This window comes from Homarus americanus, unplaced genomic scaffold (assembly GCF_018991925.1).
Source record: "Homarus americanus isolate GMGI-L3 unplaced genomic scaffold, GMGI_Hamer_2.0 scaffold55805, whole genome shotgun sequence".
NCBI lineage: Eukaryota > Metazoa > Arthropoda > Malacostraca > Decapoda > Nephropidae > Homarus > Homarus americanus.
The window spans coordinates 1-26,059 of NW_024717664.1; the positions used below are offsets into that span (position 1 = coordinate 1).

The 26,059-nt window shown below is 39.5% G+C and overlaps 2 protein-coding genes across 2 annotated transcripts in view; both read right to left on the reverse strand.

The window, feature by feature from the left end:
• Positions 1 to 124: 124 nt before the first annotated feature.
• Positions 125 to 2,154, reverse strand: LOC121858982 (the record flags this gene model as incomplete). The annotated part of the gene is given in 4 exon segments (XM_042355637.1): positions 125 to 406; positions 1,012 to 1,096; positions 1,383 to 1,429; positions 1,796 to 2,154. Coding segments are annotated over 2 exon segments (331 nt in total), but the record flags the coding sequence as incomplete, so codon positions are not given.
• A 9,009-nt stretch (positions 2,155 to 11,163) lies between these two features.
• LOC121858983 overlaps positions 11,164 to 26,059 on the reverse strand; it is a 105,690-nt gene continuing 90,794 nt past the window's right edge. Inside the window, exons 5-17 of the mRNA XM_042355638.1 lie at positions 24,039 to 24,205; positions 21,676 to 22,113; positions 20,899 to 21,084; positions 20,572 to 20,664; positions 18,539 to 18,583; positions 17,958 to 18,162; positions 16,511 to 16,659; positions 15,876 to 16,149; positions 15,149 to 15,279; positions 14,192 to 14,322; positions 13,736 to 13,847; positions 13,041 to 13,175; positions 11,164 to 12,409 (exon numbers count right to left, since the gene is read on the reverse strand). Of these exons, the coding sequence (XP_042211572.1) occupies positions 12,266 to 12,409; positions 13,041 to 13,175; positions 13,736 to 13,847; positions 14,192 to 14,322; positions 15,149 to 15,279; positions 15,876 to 16,149; positions 16,511 to 16,659; positions 17,958 to 18,162; positions 18,539 to 18,583; positions 20,572 to 20,664; positions 20,899 to 21,084; positions 21,676 to 22,113; positions 24,039 to 24,205 (2,210 nt within the window). The 3' untranslated portion in view covers positions 11,164 to 12,265. The remainder of the gene's footprint in view (positions 12,410 to 13,040; positions 13,176 to 13,735; positions 13,848 to 14,191; positions 14,323 to 15,148; positions 15,280 to 15,875; positions 16,150 to 16,510; positions 16,660 to 17,957; positions 18,163 to 18,538; positions 18,584 to 20,571; positions 20,665 to 20,898; positions 21,085 to 21,675; positions 22,114 to 24,038; positions 24,206 to 26,059) is intronic.

The window sequence follows — 26,059 nt, forward strand, 5'->3', positions numbered from 1 at the left end:
AGGACATCATCTTCTCGGCTCCATACACCCTGATCACTGAGACAACAGCTACACGTCTGGAAGGACATCATCTTCTTTCTCAACCCCAGTCGCAGGTGTACAACGGCTATACATTCATGACATCTCTTGGCTCCATACACCAAGACGACGGCTATACATTCACAGGACATCATCTTCTCGGCTCCAGTCACAGGGACGACAGCTAGACGTTCACAGGACATCATCTTCTCGGCTCCAGTCACAGGGACGACGGCTAGACGTTCACAGGACATCATCTCGGCTCCAATCACAGGGACGACGGCTATACGTTCAAACGACAACATCTCGGCTCCATACACCCCGGTCACAGACACACGTAATCCTCGACGGCAACTTGGCCAAAGCGACTTCACCCCATCGCTACACTCTGAAACGGAAAAAACATTTAGCAAATTCCAATTTCTTACCCGACAACTGCCAGTCTCCCACTAACAATGGACGTCAACTCATAATGGCCTTTCCCATCAAATACATTATACGTACAAGACGGTCCTCTTCATAACCACCACATCGTCACCTCCGATGCTTTCTCACGACAACATCTACAACCGATGCACCACTGAAAAAAAACAAAACAAATCCATAATAAACACCATTCCAAAAAGGTTCATGCATCCAATCTCCTTCAGGATCAACACGTCCCTCTTATTCTTAGTGGCTTGCCTACAACAAAAACTCACTCTTAAGCATTACCTCGGCAAACCCATATCTACGAAAACCAAACTTCTTCCTTTTAAACCACACCATACACTACAAAAGCCAACTTCTTAACAATATACACATACTCTACTACAAACCATTCACCAAGGCTAGTACCAATCATTACACAGCCTCCAGTGTGTAACAACAATACTAGCCTGCTACCAACTAAATTCTCTACAATTACAATACATACCCACAACAAATTCACCTTTCATCTTACCCAAATTCAAACAAACGCTTCCTCTTTAACACAAACAATCGGCTCCTTACCCTTTCGCTCCCATCTCCGTCGCCGAGTAACCACTGCCTCTTCCACCATCACTGCCACCTACCATTCCAAAAACTCCAATCCGGCCTTAAAAACAAACAATTCAACACATTAGTTCCCACCACAACAATTCATAAACCTTACACGCCCTATATAAACAACTTACTTTAATCTTCACACTGCTTACCACAACCTTCTACCAACACATTTTACAAACTAAAACAAAAACTCCCTACAACTTCTAAATCACCATCATCATTAAAACCTTTCTTTTTACATTACTTACAGTACAGCAAAGGGCCAACACTTCATATTACTCGATTTCACTTTTCCTATCACCTCTTCTCAACTTTCAAATACAAAGTCAACTTACCCATCAGTAGTCCAATTAGTCAATACCTGCACTTCCACCTCCACAACCTGAAAACACAAATTATTTCATTACCAAAAACACACTTCAACTCTATATTCTTATCCATAAACAACTTAACTCATTTCCTATTGCACCAACTATTCCTCACATGTACTCCTACACTCTGTGACAATATCACATACACCGCCAATTATCAACACTCAACCGTCTCTAGTATAAACCACACACTTTTGCGCCCTCTGGCTAACTGCAGTCAAAGCAAGTCTCATACCCCTCAACACACAATCCCTACCATTATCACCGAGTCAATGGGTACTACTACCCGAAAAAACTCATATCACTTGCCGCTTATACAAAAACTTTTCACAAATAACAAACTTTACCTACAACTTTCAAATACAATAACAACTCACCTTCAAATAATACATTGCGCAATTTTACATCACAGTATCCAATGTCGACGTACTCCTCTCAACAATTCGCCCATATTCCTCCAACGGCAACATGAAAACAGGAAAAACAATACGTCGTGTTACAAATACTATACTCTTCACATTAAAACAAAGTATAGCTACAACTTCAATACTTACACCTTTACTGGCTCTCATTCAGTCGACCGTTAATGTCCCTCTCCATTATCACACACCAATCACATCTTCTGGACTGCAACAACTCCTGTAGAAAACAATTACCACATCAGTAACGACAACCAAAGTCCCTCTTCATTTTCATATCAAACGGACCCCCCCCCCTTCAACCAGTTAACAGTGTACATTACCTTTTAGCACATGCTCCACAGGGCGACTGGTTACAACACTTGTCTCCTTTCCAACATCGGCTTCTCCCCCACCTCTGCATGGCGAGCATACTTCCTCTTGGTTAGTCGATACAGTCAACACAAATCTATATTCTACTCCACCATTTTTCGATTTCTCATTACCACACTTTTTTTGGACACGGGGGCAGAGGGGCATCCCCCCTCCCCCCCCTTATTCAAGTGCAAGGTCAAGGGCACAACCGCCTACACCGCCCAACTAGGCAGCATGCCAATTTTGTGCTTGCCTAAAAGGTCATACCATTTTTGGTCAAGGGCGTACAACCCTCCAGTCTTTAAAAGTTGGTCGGCTAGCTCCGACCACTTTCCCCAAATACGAATTCGCAACTTTCGATTTACAAAGGGTACCTACTTTACTGCTAGGTCAACAGGGACCGAGTGGGTATAGGAAGGGTGTCCAACCCACTTTCCACCGGCCCGGGAATCGAACCCAAGACGTCTCGCTTGCGAGGCGAGAGCGGTACCGCACTACCGCCGGCGCCCCCACTTCGGCTGTGACCCCTTGTGAGGCGGGCGTCAGTCAGCTACAGGTAGGGTTCCTCGACTAAGTAGTGCCCTTTCACTGGTTTATACACCACACTTAAGTCTCCCCTTGCCCGTCTACTATAAACTAGGCACTTTTGGCTGCACTAAAGAACCGACACCAACCTGAAAAAAGGTCACTCGTTACCCATTTATCAAAACTTTATCACTACCTCTACTATATAATAAACTCAATTTATCAAAACTCATTTACATTTCCTTTAATCTACAGCCGGAGCACAAAATTCAACATTTTAAACTTAACATTACCAAACTCAAGCCACAATCATTGATTTTAATGTCAACTTTTAACCTTTCTATTACTCTACGGCACAAGACCACAAATCTAGTTCAATTTTCATAACTATTTTAGAAACTTCAACGTCACTTACCCATCACTATTCCCCTTCTCTAGCACAAAAAATACCGGCTCCTTCCACCTCCAACAACCTGAAAAAATTTATTTATTACACAACCTATAAAACTTACACTATTTCTCAATAAAAATATATTACCCATGAACCACTTAACAATTTTCTTATTACAGCTACCACTTCTCTTTAGTCAAAAACAACTACAGCTTCCCTTTTAAATACCATGTTGACGATTTCCTCACCGCAAGTGTAGACGCGCTAGCCACCACTTACAAACTTAGGCCACGTTCTCTTCTCTATTCCACAGTATAAGCCTTCCGTACACCTGCAATAAAAGGCATCAAGGTTCAGCTTTCAATCACTTTCTCAAAACCCATCTAACACTAACCAAATTTAAATACTATTTTGACGTTATATTACCTTCTATGGCAACAAATCAAATATGACTTTCCGACAGCAATCAATGTCAAATTACAATCAATTCACATATACCATAATAAACAACTTCAGAAAACAGTACAGTACTTACCACTCAACTTGAACATTTACAAGAAGCACCTCAAAATTACTGAAACAAAAGCACATACACAATAACAATTAATAACACTCTAGTCTGCGTATGAAACTAACACATGAACCATAACAACCGGCACACTACCACCTTACCTAGCCCCTATCTATGACAACAAAATACGACCATAAACACACACACACACAACCGAGAGTGTAGTACCATTATATAGCCTCCAGTATATAACAGCACAAACACAACACCCATTCAAAAATTTCATTCACCTAAACTCTAAATTCTGGCTCTACCTCTGTGCCGGTCACGTCTCTGCAAAAATCAACCTTTCTCTCGCTCATGTCAAATCCCTAACTTTACCTCGCTAAATAAACTCAACATTCATAGTCACTTACCTGCCCTCACCCCTCGTTTACCAAAAGGTCGCTGTCGGAAGATTTATTTTCTTATCTACTTCTCCGGTTGATGGGATCACTATAAGCACAACACCTCCAATCTTCTACTATACACATCAAAACACACACCAGTATGGTTTACTACTTGACACACAAATGCTGCATCTCTTTTCTTTCTCACCCATTTTCACGATTCCACTACGATCACTATGAACTGTCTAAGCTCAATGTACACATATATTCTGCATCTTATTTTTCTTCTCACTCATTTTCAAGATCCACCACGATCACTTATCACTATGTACTGTCCAAGCTCAAGGCACACAAATGCTGCAGCTTTCTTTTCTTCTCACTCATTTTCATGATTCCACCACCATCACTTAAAACTGCATTGAAGTTCGCATCCAAACAACTTCATGTCTAGAGAATATTTCAATAATGAACTTGCTACACAATCTTCATGCTCATGAATTCACTTTCCGTCACTCATCAACGAAATGACAACACGATTTCTTGCAAAAACAAAACATATTCCGCGATATTCACAAAAGACACTTTTAACACTTCAACTTTTTCAAACACTTTACACGATACACACTTAAAGGATTTTATTTAAATTAAACTACGGTATTCAATTTAAATATTCTGTACTCCGAGTACTTCAATTATGAACACCTTCAAAATCTCCCTAGTTAACCAGACACAAATCTTAAATATGTTCCACAGGCCTCAAGTCAAATACATCTATGACTTGTGTTAAAAACCACAGAAAAATGTTTGAGAAAACATTTCGAATGCACAACACTAACAGCAAAACGAACAAATGTCTAAACACTAATTTATATACTATACTTTTCTTTTCTTCTTCACAAACTACACTTTGTTATGTCGCTATACACGAGCTCTAACACCAGACACAAGGATCGGATTGTAACTGATCCATCCTTGCCGGTTCACCCTTTATATACCCCACCTTGCCGCCGGCTCGCTGCTCAACCGAACTTCTTCTCCGGTAAACACCGTCACAACCAAACGAGGGGATTATCCCACATAAACTGCTCTTGGGTATTTACACCATAGGGACCACACAATTTGTGATAAGCTACCAAACCAAAAAGTTATGATAGCAACTCACAGCCTACGGTGGCAGTATCGAAATCAATAAAGTTTCCTTCCAAGATGCAAATAACAAGATACCCCACATCTCCATTCCTTGGTGACAACTATCACCGGTCAAGTCACGACCCGAGTAAAATTTACCGTAAAATACTTTACGTACAGTATAGTATATTTATAACTTAATTATAACAATGTTACGTCTACTAATCCACATGATACTAAATGTTATATAATAATTCCTTGAGATAAATTTACACTTTATTATCAGGTACCACATTTACTCACTGTAGTACGTGTGAGGTGAGACCTGACCCAATAAATCATTATCAAATTGTTATAGTAAATATCTCTCTAACCATTGCTATGTCAACTGGTGTATGTAACTTACTCTCCTCGGGGGAAGCTTACGAGTACAAACAGCACTTACCACCAGTGCCGGATTTAGACCTGTAGAGGCCCCCCTCATTATAACTACCCCAAGAGGATGGGGTGGCGAGTGAAGCGAACCTAAACATCTACGAGTTCCGCAATTCATATTATTAGCAACACAAACAATAGCATTCATTAAAAATATACGGTTCATAGGAAAACCAGCTATTCGTCAATTTCAAATATTAGCTAGTCTAATTTCTATCACGTGATAAACATGAATTTTAAAGAATGAAATTTACAAAGAATCCAAATGATTAAACAAATACATAAAATATTGTAATATGTGGAGGCCCCAACTGCCCACTCCTCAATCCGGCCCTGCTCACCACTCTACTCTACTTTGTTCTAACGTGTAGGTTTTCTTCTCCATTCTTGTAACATATGTCTGTCTTTTGTTAATTTTAGTGTTTCTGGTCAATTTCAAGTAAAGGTTAATATTAACTCAGTGGTTTGTTTTTCTCTCTTTATCACTGTACTTTGTCATCTTATTTTATTCGTCATATTAACTTTTTAGGCTTTGACTTTTTTTAAATTACAATAGTACTATTTTATGGTATATGTCTCTTAACAATGTCTGAGGCCAATATTGCTGCTCTTGTAATATATTCACAATTTCTATCCAAGATAACTAAACCGGTGCATACCATTTCAGAATATTTGCCTTTCACGTTTTACATTTCTTTCGTGTCACACTAAAGTTTCAATCGTTTACTCGTCATCAAACAACCATTGCCGGCGTTTCACTTCGGCATGATGTCACTTTGACGTCATAACAAGAGAATGTTCCCATTGGTTAAAACATAACCTAAAACAGCTTGTGATTGGTCAGGGGGTGTGGGCCGCCTGTATATAAACCCTGGTAGACGGACGTGAACACAGAACACTGGTACACGACGACGCTACAACATCTGCTGTATAGTAGTGTAAGTGTATTTTGAAATATTTGGTTTGTAAATTATTTGTTGGTGAATGGGTAGCTATTGTTTGAACTTTCACTTGACGAGACAGGGTAAATTTTAGTAGTCTTGATATTAACTAAACTAAGCATTTTACAGAAGTTTGGCGTTAAACCATTCCGCCAGGCTAACACTACATTAATCTTCTTGCTTTTTACTCTATTTCTAGAACACGCTCCTTAAACGACCGTGAACCCTATATGACCGAGGGAGCTGCAGTGTGACCACAAGAACAATTAGGAGCTTCTACAAACGTTGTCTTGGGTTTTTACTTGTTGCTGGAGAACTCCATCGCAACAATTACTTTCCTACTCGGTTCTACCGCGGTTAGTGGATCCTTCCCACAGCTTTAGAGGGAGCTTATTAGTGTTAAACTACAAGCAATTTGTCTCTTCAAAAAACTGTTTTCCAGCATCTTTGTTATTTCTTCAACCCCTTTCGTGGGTCGTGAGCTGTATTGCATTACATTCTGTGCAAGTAAAGTCAAACTTGTACATATTAATATACAGTATATGTAACCAATAAAATTATCTTATTTATATTTTATGGAATAATCTAAATCCTTGCTTTTACTGAATCAAAACCCAGAGTATAATACAATCTCGACTACGTCTGTTGTTTGTCCAGAAATAGTTCTCAAATACTGTACTCTACTTGATGCTGTTAAACGCTTCGGGAAATACCGTTCTATTCATCTTAAAATAGTATTACGTCTTCACAACATAACCCAACGGACAAATGACGAAATTAATGTGGGTTTTTACTTTCCAATCGTTCAAAGTACACATTCTCGTATCCTGAGTGGCCCTGTACTATAGTTCGATCTTCACTAGTTTAAACTAATCTTGGTGTAACGACCACGGTCTTGCACGTCAGTTAACGCCAAAATGAAATTATTCATATTACGCTCAATAGCCCACAAAACGTGTGACTCTGCTTTATTTGGAGTCCTCCATCTAAGGAGTCCGTTTCCCATCACTTCAAGACACCTCAGTCCTCCGTTATCCCATTTCCTCTAGCTTACTGAAACCGACCTCTCTATAAAATGAATTTGAGTGTGAGAGAGAACACCCTTGTTTTGAGTCAACTTAGATACGTCTGTTTACAGTTGGAACATTCAAGATCCATTGTGAGTGGTGTAGAACGTTTAACTGTCCTTATTGTTAGTAAGACGAGTCAAGTAAGCGAGTGTCGAGTTTGCCAGCTAGAGTGGCGTATTTTATGTCGTCCGTCGGGATACCCATGAGTTCTGATCGCTACTGAAGTTATATTATTTTGTCGCCCCGACATCACAGAATCTGATGTTTACGATTTAGTTAATGTCAGTTGTCTATTTAAGAAAGTCCTTAATCTTCTGAACAGTTCCTGTCAAACTCAAAATTCTCCAAGACTTAACGGCCGTTTGACCGGGGATGTGGTTTGCGGTCAGGCCAATAGAGTTGCGAACGCATATATAACTCCATTTCACCTCTTTACTGACAAACTCAATATCTGATTAAATCATTAATATAGATGTAGAAAATTAACCTGATCTGTGACACTGACGGTCACAGCTAGGTGTCCACTGACTACTTCGAATAGAGGGCCTATTGTTAGTAAAATTAGTCTTTCTAGTAGGAATATGCCGGCGCGCCAGGAAAACTCACTCCTTCTGTGATTTCGTCTCCAGACGCGGGTGTGTTAGCAACTCTCCTGAGGGTCGGTAGCTACCTATGGGCAAGATGGTTCTTGAAGACTGTCTCTAAGGGGGCGCGTTTAGAATCCCAGGACACGATTTCCCCGGGAAGCGCCCTCACCACTCTGCCAGTGTGCCACGAGTCAACCTCCCTGGGTGCACCTAGTGAGCGAGCCTTCAGCTTGGCGGTCGCTGTAAACAACTGTGCCCGCTGACTCCACCTGGAGATTGTACCTCATCTATTGCATGGGGCAGTGTCGGCCCATGTTTGGAGGGATAACTAGCAGAAATATAGTATCCCGGGTTAAGTATTGAACCACTGAATGAGAGTTCAAGGTACCAGGTGGTTCCTTGTGAACTGATAAGAAATATTGTATGTTATGTATTCATCTGTAGTAACCATGAAAGAATAACCTGAGGATAAGGTTCTAACCAAGAATTGAGGAGGTAATTTGTTCCTTGTTAAAGTAAGACCTGCGGGTCCAGTGTTATTGACAGTGTGTAGTCATTTCTAAATCTTACTTGTCAAAGAAATAAGACCACAGTTGTCGAATGAAGTAATAGTTGTTGAATGGTTTAAGTACTTGGAGTTGTTTAATGGTATAATAAGTATTTGGAGGTGGTTAATGAGGGAATAAGTTCTTGAAGTGTTTGATGACTTAAGTTAATTGCGGTTCTGTTTAGCCTGAGTGAATCTAAGGTGCATCTTCTCCACTGTGTTAATAAATATTGAATTAGTAAACTACGAGTATCACCACTCTACACATTGGTTCCCAGAAAATAATACTCACGTGCCTATACATCTACCACACTACCCAAAACCCTTCCATGAGTTATGTTATATAATGAAAAGTCTGGGTGGTGGCAGCTATCCTGTGTAAGTATAAAAAGAGTTGTACTAAGAGTAACATGGTTCCCCAGTGGCGAAGAGGATAAAAGTAAAAGTAAAAAAAAGAACACAAACTGAGAATATAATATATATGAACGAAATGAAAGACTTGGAAAGTACAAGAAAAGAAACATAAGACAGGTATGTACATTGTGGAACTAATGAAACGGCATATAAATTATTAAATATATATATATCGTGAAAGTTTAAGATAAAGAACATACATAACTGAGAAGAGAATTACTTGTATAAGAATCTAAAGTATACTTATAACTAAAGAATTGAAGAATAATCATAAAAGAATATCTGAAGGGTAATTTATGAAAAGAGAAGACTCGGCCCGTTACATTGGTAATGTCTGATAACACCAGAAGTGGTAAAATACTAAATTCCAAATAAGACATTTGAAAATCAAACCTATAAATAAAAATATGAACTTCCATCTTTGACATAATAGACCACTGCAATACTAAATATTGACCCGTAGTCTTTCAATGTTCAGTCGAAATTAGGTTAAATTAGAGGTCTGGTCATGTAGTGAATTTAAGATTTGGAGTCTGTAGTTTGCACAATTCCAAAACACCTATGGGAACGATGCACCTTGTACGTCAAATGGGAGGGCCCCAGGGAGCGCTGCCTTTATAGGGCCCCTGGAGGCCGCTTTTTTTGCACTATTTAGCACAATGGGATAGATATATGTTAAAGAAATGTACCGGCCATCGCATTTCCAGTATCATCGCATCATGAACAATGTAAAGGAGAATAAATATCCAACAGGAAAACATAAGTTGGGGTGTTGTGCTGACTGACTGCTCTGTTCTCATATTGGTTGTTATTTAGTATATTTACATTTAGTACACCATCACAGTTAAATAAGGGATTGCTGGACGTACGCAAGGAAGCTTTAGGTCCCATGGGGGGGGGGGGCCGCCTCTAATAGGTCCCATGGGGTCGCTTCTGCAGTCTGTTCCTTCTGGTGTTGTTGGAACAATTAATAGCTGCACAGTAATTGTATCCCATTGTAAAAGGCAAAATAATGTAGAGTCAGTTAAAAACTACCCGAGTTTAGAGGGTCAACGAATTTCAGAATGAACACTATGACTCCTGTTGTCTCAGTAGGGATGTCAAAATCTTTTGTCTGTTGTCTAACACAATTTTGTAAGGATAGTTATTTGGTCAAATGTAAACAAGACAATGAAAAACAATGCATTCACCGAAATGTGTATCTCTCTCACTTTAATCTTTGCCTGTCAACAATTGTTTAAACTTAGCAGTGCCACAGTCAGGGTGACTGAGCCATCTTCCTACAGTGTAAATAAAATCTTTGCCTAAACATCAAGTGAAATACTGTAAGCTCTGGTGCCTAATTGTCATGGGTTGCATTGGACTTACCCATGCTACTCAACTCCAATGTTTGTTTTACTAGAGATAAGGCACCCGGCGAGCCATGTACCATCCAGACATATTAAAACCTTGACACTAATCTTCAAATGATCCGTAATGACTACACCTTCACCAGTGCTTTCTTAATTGCAGTCAACTCACCTGTAAAGACAGACACAAAAAATGAAGAGAATACTATAGCTATATTGATATGAGATAATTTGTAAATGACCAGGTAGGTCAGTTTTGAGTCTGAGGTCAATGGATACATATTTTTTTGTAGCTTTCTGCTTTACTACTACAGTAGTTATGTACTGTATACAGTACAGTATATCTATGTACTGGTACATTGATTTATTTTATTTAGTTTAGTCTTGTGCACCCCGGTATAAACAAAAGGCTGTAGAGTACTGTAATTATGAAAACTGACTCATATATTCCATCGTGTACATCAGGTTCATTAGCTTCGTTACACATGTGTTCTGTTACATCAGTTCAACCCCTCTATATATTGTAAAGAAACTTAGTACTGTATCACTAGCAGGATAAACAGTACCCCCCCCCCCCCTGTACATGAATATGACTGTACTGTAATGTATTTTAAAATAATTATTTAACAAAAATTGCTTGTTATATAACACTTGAACCATAAAATGGGTAAAATTAAAATCAATATTTTCTCATATACAAATATATTTAATGTAAGTAAACAACTGCAACTGTATATTACACACTGAAAAATAAGTTAACCTTTCCCTGCCTAAGATACATATGTACAAATTATACATCATGATACAGGATGGATCATGCAAGTGTGGTGAGGAGCACTGTGCGAGGGAGGCCGGACCTGCCTCCCTCACTCTCATACTGACCAGTTCACACCACAGCTGACTAACAGAGGAAACACTGACTACAAGTACTGTACAAGCCTGTGTTGGCATTGATAATTTATTGATGTACTTGTGAATCATAAAATCAGTAAATAAAATCTTTGAAATTTGTGCGTAAAAAGAAAGCTTTTTATACATCATATAAAGTTGTTTAATTTTTAAAAGTATATATAACTAAATATATAGACAATTTGGTGTGTGTAATATATATATATATATATATATATATATATATATATATATATATATATATATATATATATATATATATATATATATATATATATATATATATATATATATATATATATATATATATTGTATATGTGAGTAACATTAAATAAATGATGTAATTCATCAAACAACACAACTACTAAGCAAGTTGCAAATTTTTCTTGAGGCGCCTTAGTGGGAAAGCTTAAATCATCAGTTGCGTAATGTTTTGCACCGTATAAGTCTATTATCACGTAGGGCGAGTGTTGCAAAGTGAGCAGAAAGGCTTAACGGTTCACTAGTAGGAAATTTTTCACCACGTTATAGAGCCTCTTGGCACTCCTTTACTACGGACCCTTCCTACATCACTGTTCCTCTTTTAAAACAGTAATGTGCTTAACCTGCACACTTTAAGGAATCCAAATGGTGACAATATTAAAGGGAATGGTCACTTAGGAGCCAGGCAGTTCCGGTTTTCCCCGTTAACAACAGGAACAACGATTTACTGGGGCGTCCAAAACCTTGCCTGGACTATAGCATCATCCAAGGTACATAATGACTTGTGTATACTTTACAGTATCTCCCCATGTGTGGGCGGAATATACTTTGGATAATTTATCCTCTCCCCCCACCTAAGACTACCCAGTACGACTTTTCAACTTTTTCGTGGATCCTCAGAGAGTCCATTTTCGGAGCGCTGCATTGCCGTGCTTGTTCCAGTCCTCGCGGGAGATTCTGGACTGAGCAAAGGCTGGAGACTCGGCGAGGACACAAGCACCAATGTAAGCCGCATGGTAGCGGTATGGGGAGGCGTGTACCTGGAGACCAAATACAAATATGATGTCAAACTATTTGTTTTGCTGGGGTTTTGAGTCTTAGGAATAATTTAATGTAAATGTGACTTTTTTTAAAGATGATGATGACTGGCAAACTCTGGGGTGTACAGTACTACCACTTGGTTTTAGATACTCCAGGATGATAATGATAGTCTTAAGGCTCCAACAATCAGGCTTGAACTGTTTTTATTGTTACAAATCACTCTTGGTTAAGGAATTATTACAGTATTGTTATATATTGTTAATGCCAAAGACTTTATAAATCCTAATGCAAACCTGTAAATGTTTAACCTGCAGCTGACACTCACAGAACTTGGCTGCAATGAGATTGGAGGAAATATCTACACTCTCAACACCTGTTCAAACAATTACTCAATGTTTTTTAAGTTGTTAAAGAAAAATACCTTCAAACACCAAGTATATGTTTGTTTTCAGAGGATAGATAGGTGTCATGTTGCCATAGGACTGTGGGATGATGTCTAAATAAATTAGGCTGTCATAGGACCTTATTTTTGGAAGGAAGATAAGAAGTGTCTGGTTATCAGGAAGAGTTGGGTTATCAAAGAAACCATATTTTTGGTAGGATGGCTAGAAGAGATTACATGTTCCTTACCTTTGGTCGGATAGCTGGAGGTGTTAGGTTGTCAATCTCTGTAGTAAGTCTGTCAACAAGCCCTGGAAGCTGGGTCACTCCACCAGCCAGGAAGATGCTGCGGCTCATCTCTTTCCGGATGTCCATACTGCACTCCTGAGAGTAAAGTGCAACATATGTAATTAACTTGTCCTCTATTATGTCCTAATTTTGATACACTAATCTATTACAGAACTAGTCAAAGAAACACATGACTAATTTACTGTGTTGGAAGCAGAACTCGCCACCAAATAGTCAAGTTTATGGAATGAAAGTCCGCACCATAATCTAACCAAAGCTAATCTTATCAAACTTAATGAAGGATTGTTAGGTTAGATGTATAGTGTATATTGTTCTGTTTCAAAATCTTTTATCATTATAGATTAACTTCCTAAGACTGTACACAATCATCATTTTTCTTTTTTCCGATAGTGGTTGCAATATATACTGGTTTGAATTCCCCGTCATGGCAGCCTACCATTGCACACTGCAAGTTCCGGATTATGCAGAAGTAACTACTTGGTCAGTACATAGACCTAACATATGAACTCTAGAGTCACATTAAGAAGAGAAAACTAAATATTGTATCAAGTGGTAATGAGTCAGTATTTTGTCATTGTGTAAAAGTGAACCACGGTGCTTGCAAGTTGTGTTGTGTAGTGGGAAAGTCTACTTACCATAATGGCTTTGTGGACAAGTTTGTGTAATCCAGGATGGTCAAGGCCCCAAGCATCTGGGTTAAAAAGACCTTCCGTGGCTTGGAAACGCCCAAAGTCCAAGGAAATACTCCTAGAATATAAGATTACTTGGTTAAGGACACAGAGACTTGTGAATCCGTAAACTAAGGGCAAAATTAAAAGGGTTCATTAACTGTGTATAATGAGCTAAAATGTGAAGCTTATGGTAGCTACAGTGAACCCAATACAACTGTGTGGAGAATTTAACCAATGGCAACTGAATGGAAAAAGAAATACAGTAGACAAAATGATCAACCAACTTTGTAAGACCAAAATAAGTTATAAAAGCAATTAGTTCACATATTAGGGACTATACTGTATTCTAAAATGCAATAGTATTTTACAGAATAGATTTATAGAATTACGATAACAAAAGTGGCAATGAACTGTACTTACTCATAGGGACAATCTTTGCTGTGGAAATACTCAGAGAGGGAGACGCTCTTCTCGAAGTTGTCCGAGTTGTTGGTACAGCGAGCCTTCTCTGTGTTGTAGTGGTGAGCGCAGTAGCATATGTTCTCCAGCACCTGTCACACACCAAGAACATTATTTACTGGAGAAAAATATCCACTAACATGTTAAAAATGACTGAAGCTTGATTCTTCCTCGGTGATATATAGTCATAGATCTTGTTATTGAGTGTAAATTAGACGAGAATTACATCAGGGAGAAAGCACCAAAATTTATTAATACAAAATAATGCATGATAAAGCATCGAAGAGATGAATGATTACAGTAGTTAACTTGAAATGTGTAGAAAACAGATGACCATAAGATCTAAGAATCAGGATTAAGTTTAAGTTAACCAAATATTCTAAGAAAAATTAAATTATCTATGAAAGCCTAAATTCCCAACTGTGTACTTGGCAATTTATACTGAATTTATTAAAAACTGGACAAAATACTGTACCCAAAATGTCCAGCGTTAGTACTACAGTACACGTTACGGACCCACTATGATGATAGATGGAAATTCCTCTCCTAGAAACTTTTAGTGTTGGGTATTTACAGTGTAGCCTCCATGTAACAGGTTTTATGCATTATTTGGAGGTTTCATTTCTAAAGAAGCTCAAGTTAATAGACTTCCCTCTCCCATAGTCTATTATTTGGAGGTTTCACAGGATTTTTGGCCAAAAATACTTTTTCTCTCAGAACTAAAATTTAATGTGCCTAACTACATCCAGAATAATACACAAGCACCAAAAAGTGACCTTGAAAACCCATGTGGCGAGTAATTACCGTAAATATGTGGATAATTAGAAGATAACTGACACGGTAAGAAATAATACATGTCAACCAACACATATGCAAAACACCACTAGACAGGTACAGTGTTTACCCCCAAGTACTCACTTGTCTGATGATGTAACTCTCAACTTCATTGATGAGAGAGACGTTCCTCATGTAGAGGAACTGACGCAAGTGGTCTAGGATGCGGTATCCACCATAAGGCACTCGGGAGACACCGCCATCCACAATATATCCTGCAGAAGGGAAGTACAGTACAGTGTGATGGTATTTATAGTACAGTACAAGTATGGAATAAATAATGTTAGCAATACAATGTACCTATACTGTAATTACTCATAAATACTGTACAGTAAAGTTTCTGAAATTTTGTGCTGCAACAGAATTAATATGCAGTACCACACACAAACCATGCAGTGTACAAACATCTATCTGTTAGTTCATGTGTTATGAGAAGAGACATACAGTACAGTACATACATACAGTATTTGAGGCATGAGAAATATCTGAACCATGATATTAAATTTTCATATAATTTTCTGTGTGTTCAACGTTAAACTCACTTGTCAACAAAGTGAAACACCGATCATCAATCACAGAACCTTAATCATGTCAAAATACTTTACTAACAATTAATCACACATTGCTCACAAGTAAAAATACAATACATCAATCACAATACTTGTATCCAGTCCATCACATGATATTGTTACCGTAGAGAAATTAGTGCACTTGTATTACTTAAGATCTAACCTATATAATACAGTGCAGTACAGTATACTTATAATGGTATTTCTGAATGAATTTTTTTAATGTGGGTCAAAGTACGAACCATCAATAACAGGCACAATGTCCATCCTCTCGCCAACATCAACAACAATGCCGGAGGTGGCGTTGTAGGCGTACAGGGCTAAGATGGACTGGTGAGTCAGGTTGACGGACCTGACGCCGTACTTGTCAAAAAGAACGCGCAGGAGTTCCGTCTGGGTGTTGGTGTTAAGGACTCTGGGCACTGACAGCTGGACGTGGTAGTTCTTGGGATCTACCTTCAGGTCGGCAAAGGTCTTCTGCAGGAGACTTGAGACGGCACTCAGGTCCACAGAGTACTGCAGGATGGGGATGACATACTTTAAAAATCTCATTTCACATTTAATGCCTTTGTAGGTACAGCACTTGAAGATATACTATGTTAAGCCCATAAAGTGTTCATTTACACAAGAATAACTTTCGTTTTCTATAAGAATAAGTACAGTACATATACAGTACAGTACAGCACTGTATTTTCTAAGTGAAATTATAACAACAATTCATTAAAAAAAAAGTGTGTGTGTATATATATACGTTTTCTATATCCTACAAGCAGTCAGACATCTTTTGTCCCCACCATTCACTGACTTCCCCAAAATATTGTATACTGCAACAATCAATACAAGAAGCTGACACTACAATTAGAATACCGTGTCATACCTTTGAGATCTTGTGCGACGGTCTGATGGGGAAGGAGACGCAGGAGGAAGCTCGGACGTCTGGAGTTAGGGCATCGTAACCCCACACCTGTCGTCGACTCTCCCGGTCAGTAGCCACCACGGAGGGCACGAACACTTGGGGCAGGGTAGCTGGGGGCAGGAGGATGGAATAAATTGCCAAGAATTTCCATGGGGGAATATATAACCTAGGTAACATATACAGTCATGCGCTGGTTAACGTCCAACCAAACAAAGTCCGATCGCATATAAATCCGTGCCCCCTCCCCCACCCCCCAAAAGTGAAACCTGCTGGACCACCACTCCACGACACCCTGACGGAGACATGATGATCCTCCCCATACTGGCCAGATATTATGTGTTAAAGGAATATCCTTCTTTCCTTAGGCATTTGCCTCCAGGTGTAATGTTAACCTACATCTATTGAGGATAAAATCTTTCACCTAAAAGTTGACAATAACACATTTGCTGTAATCAGACATATCTAGTTGCCTTAACAATTGCAACCCCAGTTGCAATTGGGGTTGCAATTTCAAATTCTGTGTCATTACTAAGGAATAACGAAGTCTCTGGTGCACTGCACTCTAAGATTAAGATAAAACGGACAACTCAGACGTCCTGAAGTGAGAGAAAACGGACGCCTATGACGGGGCACTCAAATAAAGAGACATGGCTACATGTTTTGTGGACTACCCACTGTACAGTATTGATAGTATAATTTTCAATACTCTGTAATAAACATAGTCATGCCTATGTGTGTTTCTGATAATTACCATAACATTATATATTTATATATTTAGCAATTGTACAAACACAAGGCCTCACACATGCCACTCTGACTGACAGACTTGACAAGTTTTACCAACCATAAAGACAGTTGAAGCTTTAAACATCACTCACAATGGATCTTGAATATTCCAACTGTAATCAGACATATCTAAGTTGCCTCAACAATTACAACCCCAGTTGCAATATCAAATTCTGTCATTACTAAGGAATAACGAAGTCACTATCTAAGATTAAGAGAAAATGGACGACTCAGGCGTCCTGAAGTGAGAGAAAACTGACTTCTTTGACGGGACACTCAAATAAAGAGAGACATAGCTATATGTTGTGTGGACTACCCACTTTACAGTACCCTTTTCATCACTTTTTAATAAACCTAGCCATGCCTATGTGTTTCTGATAATTACCATAACATTATATATATATATATATATTTAGTGGGTCTAAATGGTCGTAAAATGGGAAACTTGGGGTTGGGTGCCTGGAACCAATTAGAATAAATCCCATAGGGTTTATGTAATTTTGGACAACGTCCATTTCGGTTAACATCACGTTTCCAAGAATGTATCTATGACATTAACCGGCGCATGACTGTACATACCCTGGGAGATACTGCATATACATAATCTGGGAAAGATACATACCCTGGGAGGCGAGGATGCCTGCCCTGACTGAGGCTGAGCCGAGGTCAATAACAAGGGTGTCTCTGAGGAGTGTGGGGTTGGTAGGCATGGGCCATGGCTGCACGTACTGGCTGGCAAAGTCTTCTACCGTGTGGGTCTCCAGCGCCCTCCGCCACCTCTCCGCTTCTTGCCGTGAACTGCACCTGACCACCACGTAATGCCCCTTCTGTAGATGAGATCATCAGGGGTGAGGTGGGGATGGAAGATCGTCTATAATACCTACTGCAATGATAGTTTAAATCTCGTCTCTGTATAAAACAGCAAAATTAAATACACAACTTATAATGGTTGTGAAACCTTGCTGATTAAAGAATATGTTTTGCATTGCTGAATTGAGAAAATCATCTTTTTTAACTGAGAGCAGCAAAAACAACACTTTTTCTTGAAGGATAATAAAAATTTAACATCCTTCTTAGATGAAAGTAGAAAAAAACTATTTATTATTAAAGAAAACAATAAAAAAAGACTGGAAGACCAATACAGTACATCAGCGTTGCAAGAAGACTTGGGTGGGGAACAACAGAGATCCCTGGTTGACTTACCCCGTCGTCTATGCCGAGCATGACTGAAGCTTTAGAATCGCAGCACTGTGGCAGCCAACAACAGGACAGACAAGAGGAGAGAGAGAAAGACGGGTTAGTTAGTGAGGCATGTACAGTACACACAGGCAGAGGATAAGGACAATGTTTACAGAGGCACAGTAGAGGCAACGTTTAGAGTGAGATGACAGACACACTGTTTACAGTCAGATGATAATGTTTACAGTGAGATGGTAGATGGTGCAAACAATACATTAAGGTTGTAAATGAGAAACAAGAGACAATGATATGACAAAAGGAAACTTCAGACGTTGAGATGATAAACAGGAACATTGTGTACAGTGAGACAGAAGAGATGAGACAGTAGTGTATTTATGAAGACAAAATAAAAACATAAAACAGATGAAGTGAGACACACAGATGTAAAATATCGTCACACACACACATCAAGCAAACAGGATGCATATATTTACATAAATGAGCAATGCAATAAGTTAGCTCAGGACATGAAACAACATTGAAATTAGGGGCACACTTGATTTAGTAAAAAGCTATATATAAAATATACAGTATATACAGTACTTTGGCATTTGTACATAAATTATACCAATATTGACTTCATTTGGGAAAAATCAGATTCACTGACATTTCTCTAACCTGATCTTTTAACAAATTAACTTTTTATGCCTGTAACTACATTTATTCATTAAAATTAACTTTCTAAATCAGCAGCTGTACTAATCTCTCTAAAGAAAATCCTTCTAAAGATCAAAATAATGAATTTACAAGATACTTACAAATCAACATCCCTCGAATGGAGAATTAAAAACAAGTTTGAACAAGATCATCTACCTTGCCATGCAAACCGAAAATGACAAGAGAAACTATCAGTAAGTGTGTAAAGTAGTCTCTACAGAGAGGTACTGTATTGTGCAGAAGATCAAGATATGGATCATGTACTGTGCACTACATAAAGGTAGGGATCATTTCCTACTATACAGTAGGTCAAAGTATGGATCATGCACTGTGCACTAGGTCAAGGTATGGATCATGCATCCTATCAAGTGACAGGAGAATGCATCAGGTTGCAACGTACAGTCTAAGTCTCTTTTCGATACCATATTTGCCATGTCATAAGTGTAATTGCAACTACAGTCAGTCAGTCAGTCAGAAGTTCTCTCTGACATTGCAAGTTTGGGGGCAATTTAACGTGCATTTAAGAATCAAGCCGAAGTACACCATCTAAGACAATTGCAGTCATCACACAGGAGTAGATGGGAACACAGCCAGCATATACGTCGAGGAATCACAAGATAGTCGCGTATACAGAGCACCATACTGCTGTGTATGCCATACCGTGACTCTACTCAGTTTGCTATACTGGACTACACAGCGACAGACAGATAATGGAAGCACGACTATACAAAGGCAGGATTAATACTTGAAATCGTCTTAATATTTGAGACTACATATACTAAATCCCTTGAAGCGTCAATATGGGAACACAGTACAGTTGTTAGAGATGATTAGTAATGATGAAATATTTTGTACATGTTGAATGAAGTTTACTAGAACTATACAAGCATATATTACACGCATACACTACATTAGTATCTACAAAGTAAACAGATACTGATAGCCAACTAAGTTTTGAATTCACAGAAGATAATGTGGAAACAACTTAAAGTACCAAAAAATCAATTATATACAAATATATTATCTATTTACAGCGACCTTTTGAAACACATGAGAGCACCAGTTACGTAAAATTTAGTCTACTGTACATGGAAACTAACGTCCGTACCATAAAAAGACATTTCGTCACAGGGGCAGTCAACAGCATCTAGCATTCCTCTCTATCCTGCAATGAGTATGGAATCTATGCCAGATGACTGTTCACCCACCTCCTGGCTTGCAGTGGAGCTCTTTTATGGTACGAGCATCATATGTGTTTAGTAAACCAAAGGAACACGAGAATTAGAGCTTGGTGGAGCAGAGAGTGAAGGAGTATCATGGGCTCAGTGGCTGGTACTTACCCCGTCATCCACACCAACCATGTTAGGCTCCATACACTCCACCTTCCCTCCCATCAACGTCATCTTCATGCTGGGTTTCTCTGCCTGTGTGTTCTGTGTGGGCGAGCAGAGGTGACAGTAATACCACAGCATTAATACATATAACCTTAAATAAATCATTTATTCTTCATTTGGTTATAATAAAACAAATAGAGATTTTCCTAATTCTTCTAAGTAATGGTAGAGAAGACGTCCATTGTTATAATATACAGTAGTACATTCACTTAACTTGTGAATCGTTACTTTTCGCGATAACGGTTAAAAGTATAAAGTTTTGCTCCATCTCACCTGGTAGTAGTAGAGAACACCCTCCTTGGCCACAAAGTACCGACGCTTCCAGGCATTCCAGAAGGTCGCTTTCTTGCGGCCAGATGGCAGCTTCTCCAGGTAGCCCTCGATGTTGATGTAGGTGGTGCCTTGACTCTGCATCTTAGGGGCCTCAGGGATGTAGTACAGTCTCTTCAGCAAAGGTCGCTGTGGGAGATGAGACGTTGTAAATACTCTATAATAACTAAATCATTTAAAGGTTCAGGGATATAACTTTGAGAGTTAATATTTGGTTTGTTAAATGAAGTTTCCACTGTAGTATAATTCTATTTAAAATCAGGTTTTATATACAGGGTACAATTGTATATATTTCCAATCAGTGACATTGAGTGACATTTCACTTGTACATACTGTATAATAATTTGTCCAAAAATCTATAAGTATAGGATTAATTTATAAATCAATAATGAAGTTGATATGATTACTGTACATGAGTTTAATATTAATAAACAACTTCTTATGACTTAATGCTAGAGATAGATTCATTCTATTATTTACTCTACTGTACATCTTGACAAAGCCTTCGTCAGCTAACAAGCAGATTTGTGCCTCATGTGAGCTAAAGCTGAACACATACAGTAAAGCAATGGATCTAACACAGCCTTGCCTCTCATACAAGGCTATGTTGGTTAGCTACACTGTGGACACCAACAACAAAACCCTTGAATTCGCCAGTCATTAAGTACCTCCCGTGTTCCCTACGTGAATTCTGTTGTGTCCAAATACTTGTTTACTTACGGGGTTCCATCCTGTGGTGGAGGGAGGCTTACTCATAAGCTCTCTCAGCTCCTCATCGACCTTCTTGAACTGGTTGAAGATAGGCTCCACAGGCTCATTGGGGTCCACCTGTCTCAAGTTGTCTAGGGAGGGACTCAGGAGGTTCTCCATGGAGCCCCCGGCAGAGTTGAGGCTGTTTGTGCTGCTGGTCTTCTCAAGGGTGGAGCTGGCCAGGGAGGAGGTGGAGCCCAAGGACTTGTGACTCAGGGTGAGGGTGCTGTTACTGTTGACGCTGATGTTGCCGTTCGTCTCGGGTCTGTTGTTGTTGGTTTTGCCGGTCTCGAATTGGTTCCTCAAAGCCTTGACCGAGGGCAGGAACTTCTTGACCTTGGCGGGGCTCGTCTGGCTCTCATTGTTGTTGTGGTTGGCCCCTGAGGAATTCCAGTTCTTGATGTCAACCTGGAATTATAAACTCTGAATTAATAATCACGACCATATTCCAACAATTGGGTATTTTCTTACTCTCAGTTTAAGTAAATTATTCTTTAAAGACTTAGAAACTTCTTGTTGGTGAAATCAAGGCACAGGAACATACCTACAATACAGAATTTTGGTGATTAGATATCTCTCTGCCATTAACCTTAAATAAACTCTGGTAAGGATGTTGTCCCCGGCACTGTCTACATTATACTGAGCCATGGAGGAGGGTGGGTGAGTGCGTGCCTGGCCCTTGAGCTAGTCCTCACCCTACTAAGGCAAACCATTTGTCCTATGTCTCACAGATTATTCAGAACACACCCCTCCTCTTCCTCCTCACACCACCTTTACACAACCAATGGGAGATAATTTTCAACTTATAAATCCCAAACATGAATAAAATGTAGCAGGATATACAGTAGTTACGCCTATTGACACCATAGGCAAAACTACCCCCCAAAAATAGCCACGTTGGTGCAGTAATTATCAGTATATTTATTGGTAACATTATTAGACTTTCAACTGTCAAGAAACCACCCGAGATTTACTGGATAGAGGTCACACAGGTCGAACACGCTATTGTCTGATTCGATAAAAAAAAAGAAGCAAAAGTTGTATTTTTTCTCCGTAAAACTGAAAAAGTGAAAGTGACGGTCGGCAGCACGAGACCTGACTCATGCTAGAATCACCTTGTTTAGTTGTTTATAGTGTAAAGGTAAATGGTAATGTTTATACAGGTAACTACTAATGTTTATACAGGTAACTAATATTCAAGCACCTGTAGTTTACCTTCACTCGGGATACAACCTTCCAGGACTAGAGGCATTTGGCCTATTCATGACCCATTACTTACACACACACAAGAGAGAGAGAGAATGAGTCGGCAGTGTGACCTAGATTATAAGTTTAAAACCCAAATTTGGTCACTGTCTGTTGCTATTACCGTCATATAGTCAAACTTTTTTCACTGTTAAGTCACTCTCACTCGCTCTCGATGACCCCAGGTGAAGGCATTGGGAAAAAAATTTACCTGGTCATTTCCTCGAGGGTAAGTCATCCAGCACACAGTCAGTAGAGTGAGGTATAAATTGAGTTAGTACAGTGTTGTGTTGCCTCATGTGCGTGAGTTTGTTTACCTGCGAGCCTGACTCAGAGAAACCAATATCTGACGAGGTATTGTTTAAAACATGGAGCCACTACAATACCTGTAGTGTTGACCAGGTAAATAAATACTTAAAATACACACTTACGTTATATTATCAACAGGTATGATGTAGCCACAGTGGTTAAGAGTGTTGTTATGGTAAATTTTTTATACCTTAGTAATTGGTGTTCTTATGTATTAGGTGTCAGGGTTGGTATGGAAATCGGAGGGAAGGTTTAGTCGAAAGGTCAGTTGGTCAGGTGTAAGGGTGTTGGTGACATACGTACAGACAGCTCCCCGGAAGAACACCAAGGGGAGCATCTAAGGGATTGTTCATACTTCAGGTCGTCCGTAGCACACCAGTACTTACGCTTCCGTCTCCGGATATAGAGGCCCTCGAGTAAAATTCCCTAAGTGTGAGGTCAGAGGATGAGTGTGTGTGGTGACGTCACGAACGGGTTAGATCATGACCAACTCGGGTCATCCCTTAGTACAATCCCACGCTGTCTTATCACTGTGACCTTTACATCTTGACCTTATGGTGGTGACATCACTGTGACGTCACCACACGTATATCACCTCTCATAAGGTGTGTCTTGTTTACGCCAATATTGTGGGGCTCTCTCTCTCTCTCTCTCTCTCCCTCGTCACAGAAAATACATACAGTACACTCAAACATTTACTTCACACACACATGAAAGTACACATATTTTTTAACTCCATTCACAAAACAAAACAAAACTGACACGACACAAACACACACCTTGTTAGAGGATGCCATCATGTTCCTCTGTCGCTGCCTGACCGTTTCCGGATAGACCTCGACGCAGCGATCCTGTTGGGTGCGGTCCTCCTCCCTCTTCTGTTTATCCTCCTGCTGGTGGTGGTCCTCCTTCTCAGTCTCCACGGGGGGTCCGGGGGAGGGAGTGTCTGCCGAAACATTATTAACATTAGAGAAAAAAAAAAGTTGAGCATTGACTCGTCTCGCTAAACAGCTTTTCCATAGATTTCTGTCCATATCTGTCTAAATATCAGTAATCTGTCTTCCTTTTCACTCTTACGTCTGAGTGAATTATGGGAACAAAAAAGATAAAGAGGAGGAAGAATAACGAATTATAGCAAGACATAAGTGGAGATAGATAATGAAAGTAACACACACACACACACACACACACACACACACACACACACACACACACACACACACACACACACACACACACACACACACACACACACACACACACACACACACACACACACACACACACACACACACACACACACACACACACACACACACACACACACACACACACACACACACACACACACACACACACACACACACACACACACACACACACACACACACACACACACACACACACACACACACACACACACACACACACACACACACACATACACACACACACACACACACACACACAGCATACAGAGTAGACTTTAGTATACATAGACTAGCCCATCGTTGCTTCATAACAAGTCACACGCCATACTTAACCAAGTTGCTAAGTTAACCAAACAATTATCACACGCAATATAATCTTGTTTTATTATTTGTTTTACTATTTATTAAAGTTTATCTCATTTATTCCCTCCTCTCTCCCTACTCCCCCTTCTCACGAAATTAACCATGTCCTTCCTTCTTCCTCTTCTTTCTTCTCCTCCTCTTCTTCTTCCTCCTCCTCCTCCTCCTCCTCCTCCTCCTCCTCCACTCCATCATACACACATAACCACATACAAATATACATATGAGAATAAAATGACAATATATATATAATTTTTGGTAAGTAATAAAAAAAAATAATTTGGCGTGGTGTTTGGAGGAAGAATTAGTCGGATTAGTTGTCAACACACACACACACACACACACACACACACACACACACACACACACACAAACCAGAATGTGATCATGAATATTATCAGTATACAAGGACAACCTCACCCCACCAACACACCCCACCAACACACCCCACCAACACACCCCACCAACACAGACAAGAACTAACCCACGTCTTGGCCTCCACACCCTCCCAGGACCAGTCATAACTGTAAAGGAAGTTAACTTAAGTGATTCTTGAGACACTTGTGTGTACCTGTCCTCACGAGTGTTTAATGATATTTACCTCAAAACAAGAAATAAAAGATAGAAGGAATACGTAATTTTTCGTTAATTTTTCAACTTATCAGTCAAGGTTTCAGTTTTACGTCTGAGGGTTGGTGACTACGGCCCACCACTCCAAATGATTTGAAGGTTTTTTTTTAATCAATCGTCCCAGGTTTAACATCATCCAAGGTCACTCATCTATCCCAGTCTTTACCTTCCACCTCTCCTCCAAACTGTAATTTAACCCATAAATAGATCTCTACCCTTTAATGAATAGGCGTTGTTTATAATCAGTTTACACCAAGGTCACTATTGTTCTATGACGTCTAATCATCCACAGATAAAAACACAAGATGATACGGTTAAACTGATACAAAGCTCACATCCGGGGCGCCTCTTGTCCACCCAGCTGTGATTGGGTACCGAGCTTTAGAGATCAGGAAGTGAAGACGATCGAACACAATGCCAGACAGGATACTTCATTGGGCATCAAGGGCTTTGTATCCATTATGCTGTATCCACACTGCCCTTAACTAGACCATCACGCTATAGAGCAGCTTTCTCTTTCAAGGTGAGACCACACAGAGAGAGATGAGGGTGTAAGATAACTGAGGTAAAGACAGGTAAGGAGGGGAGGGAGGGAGGGA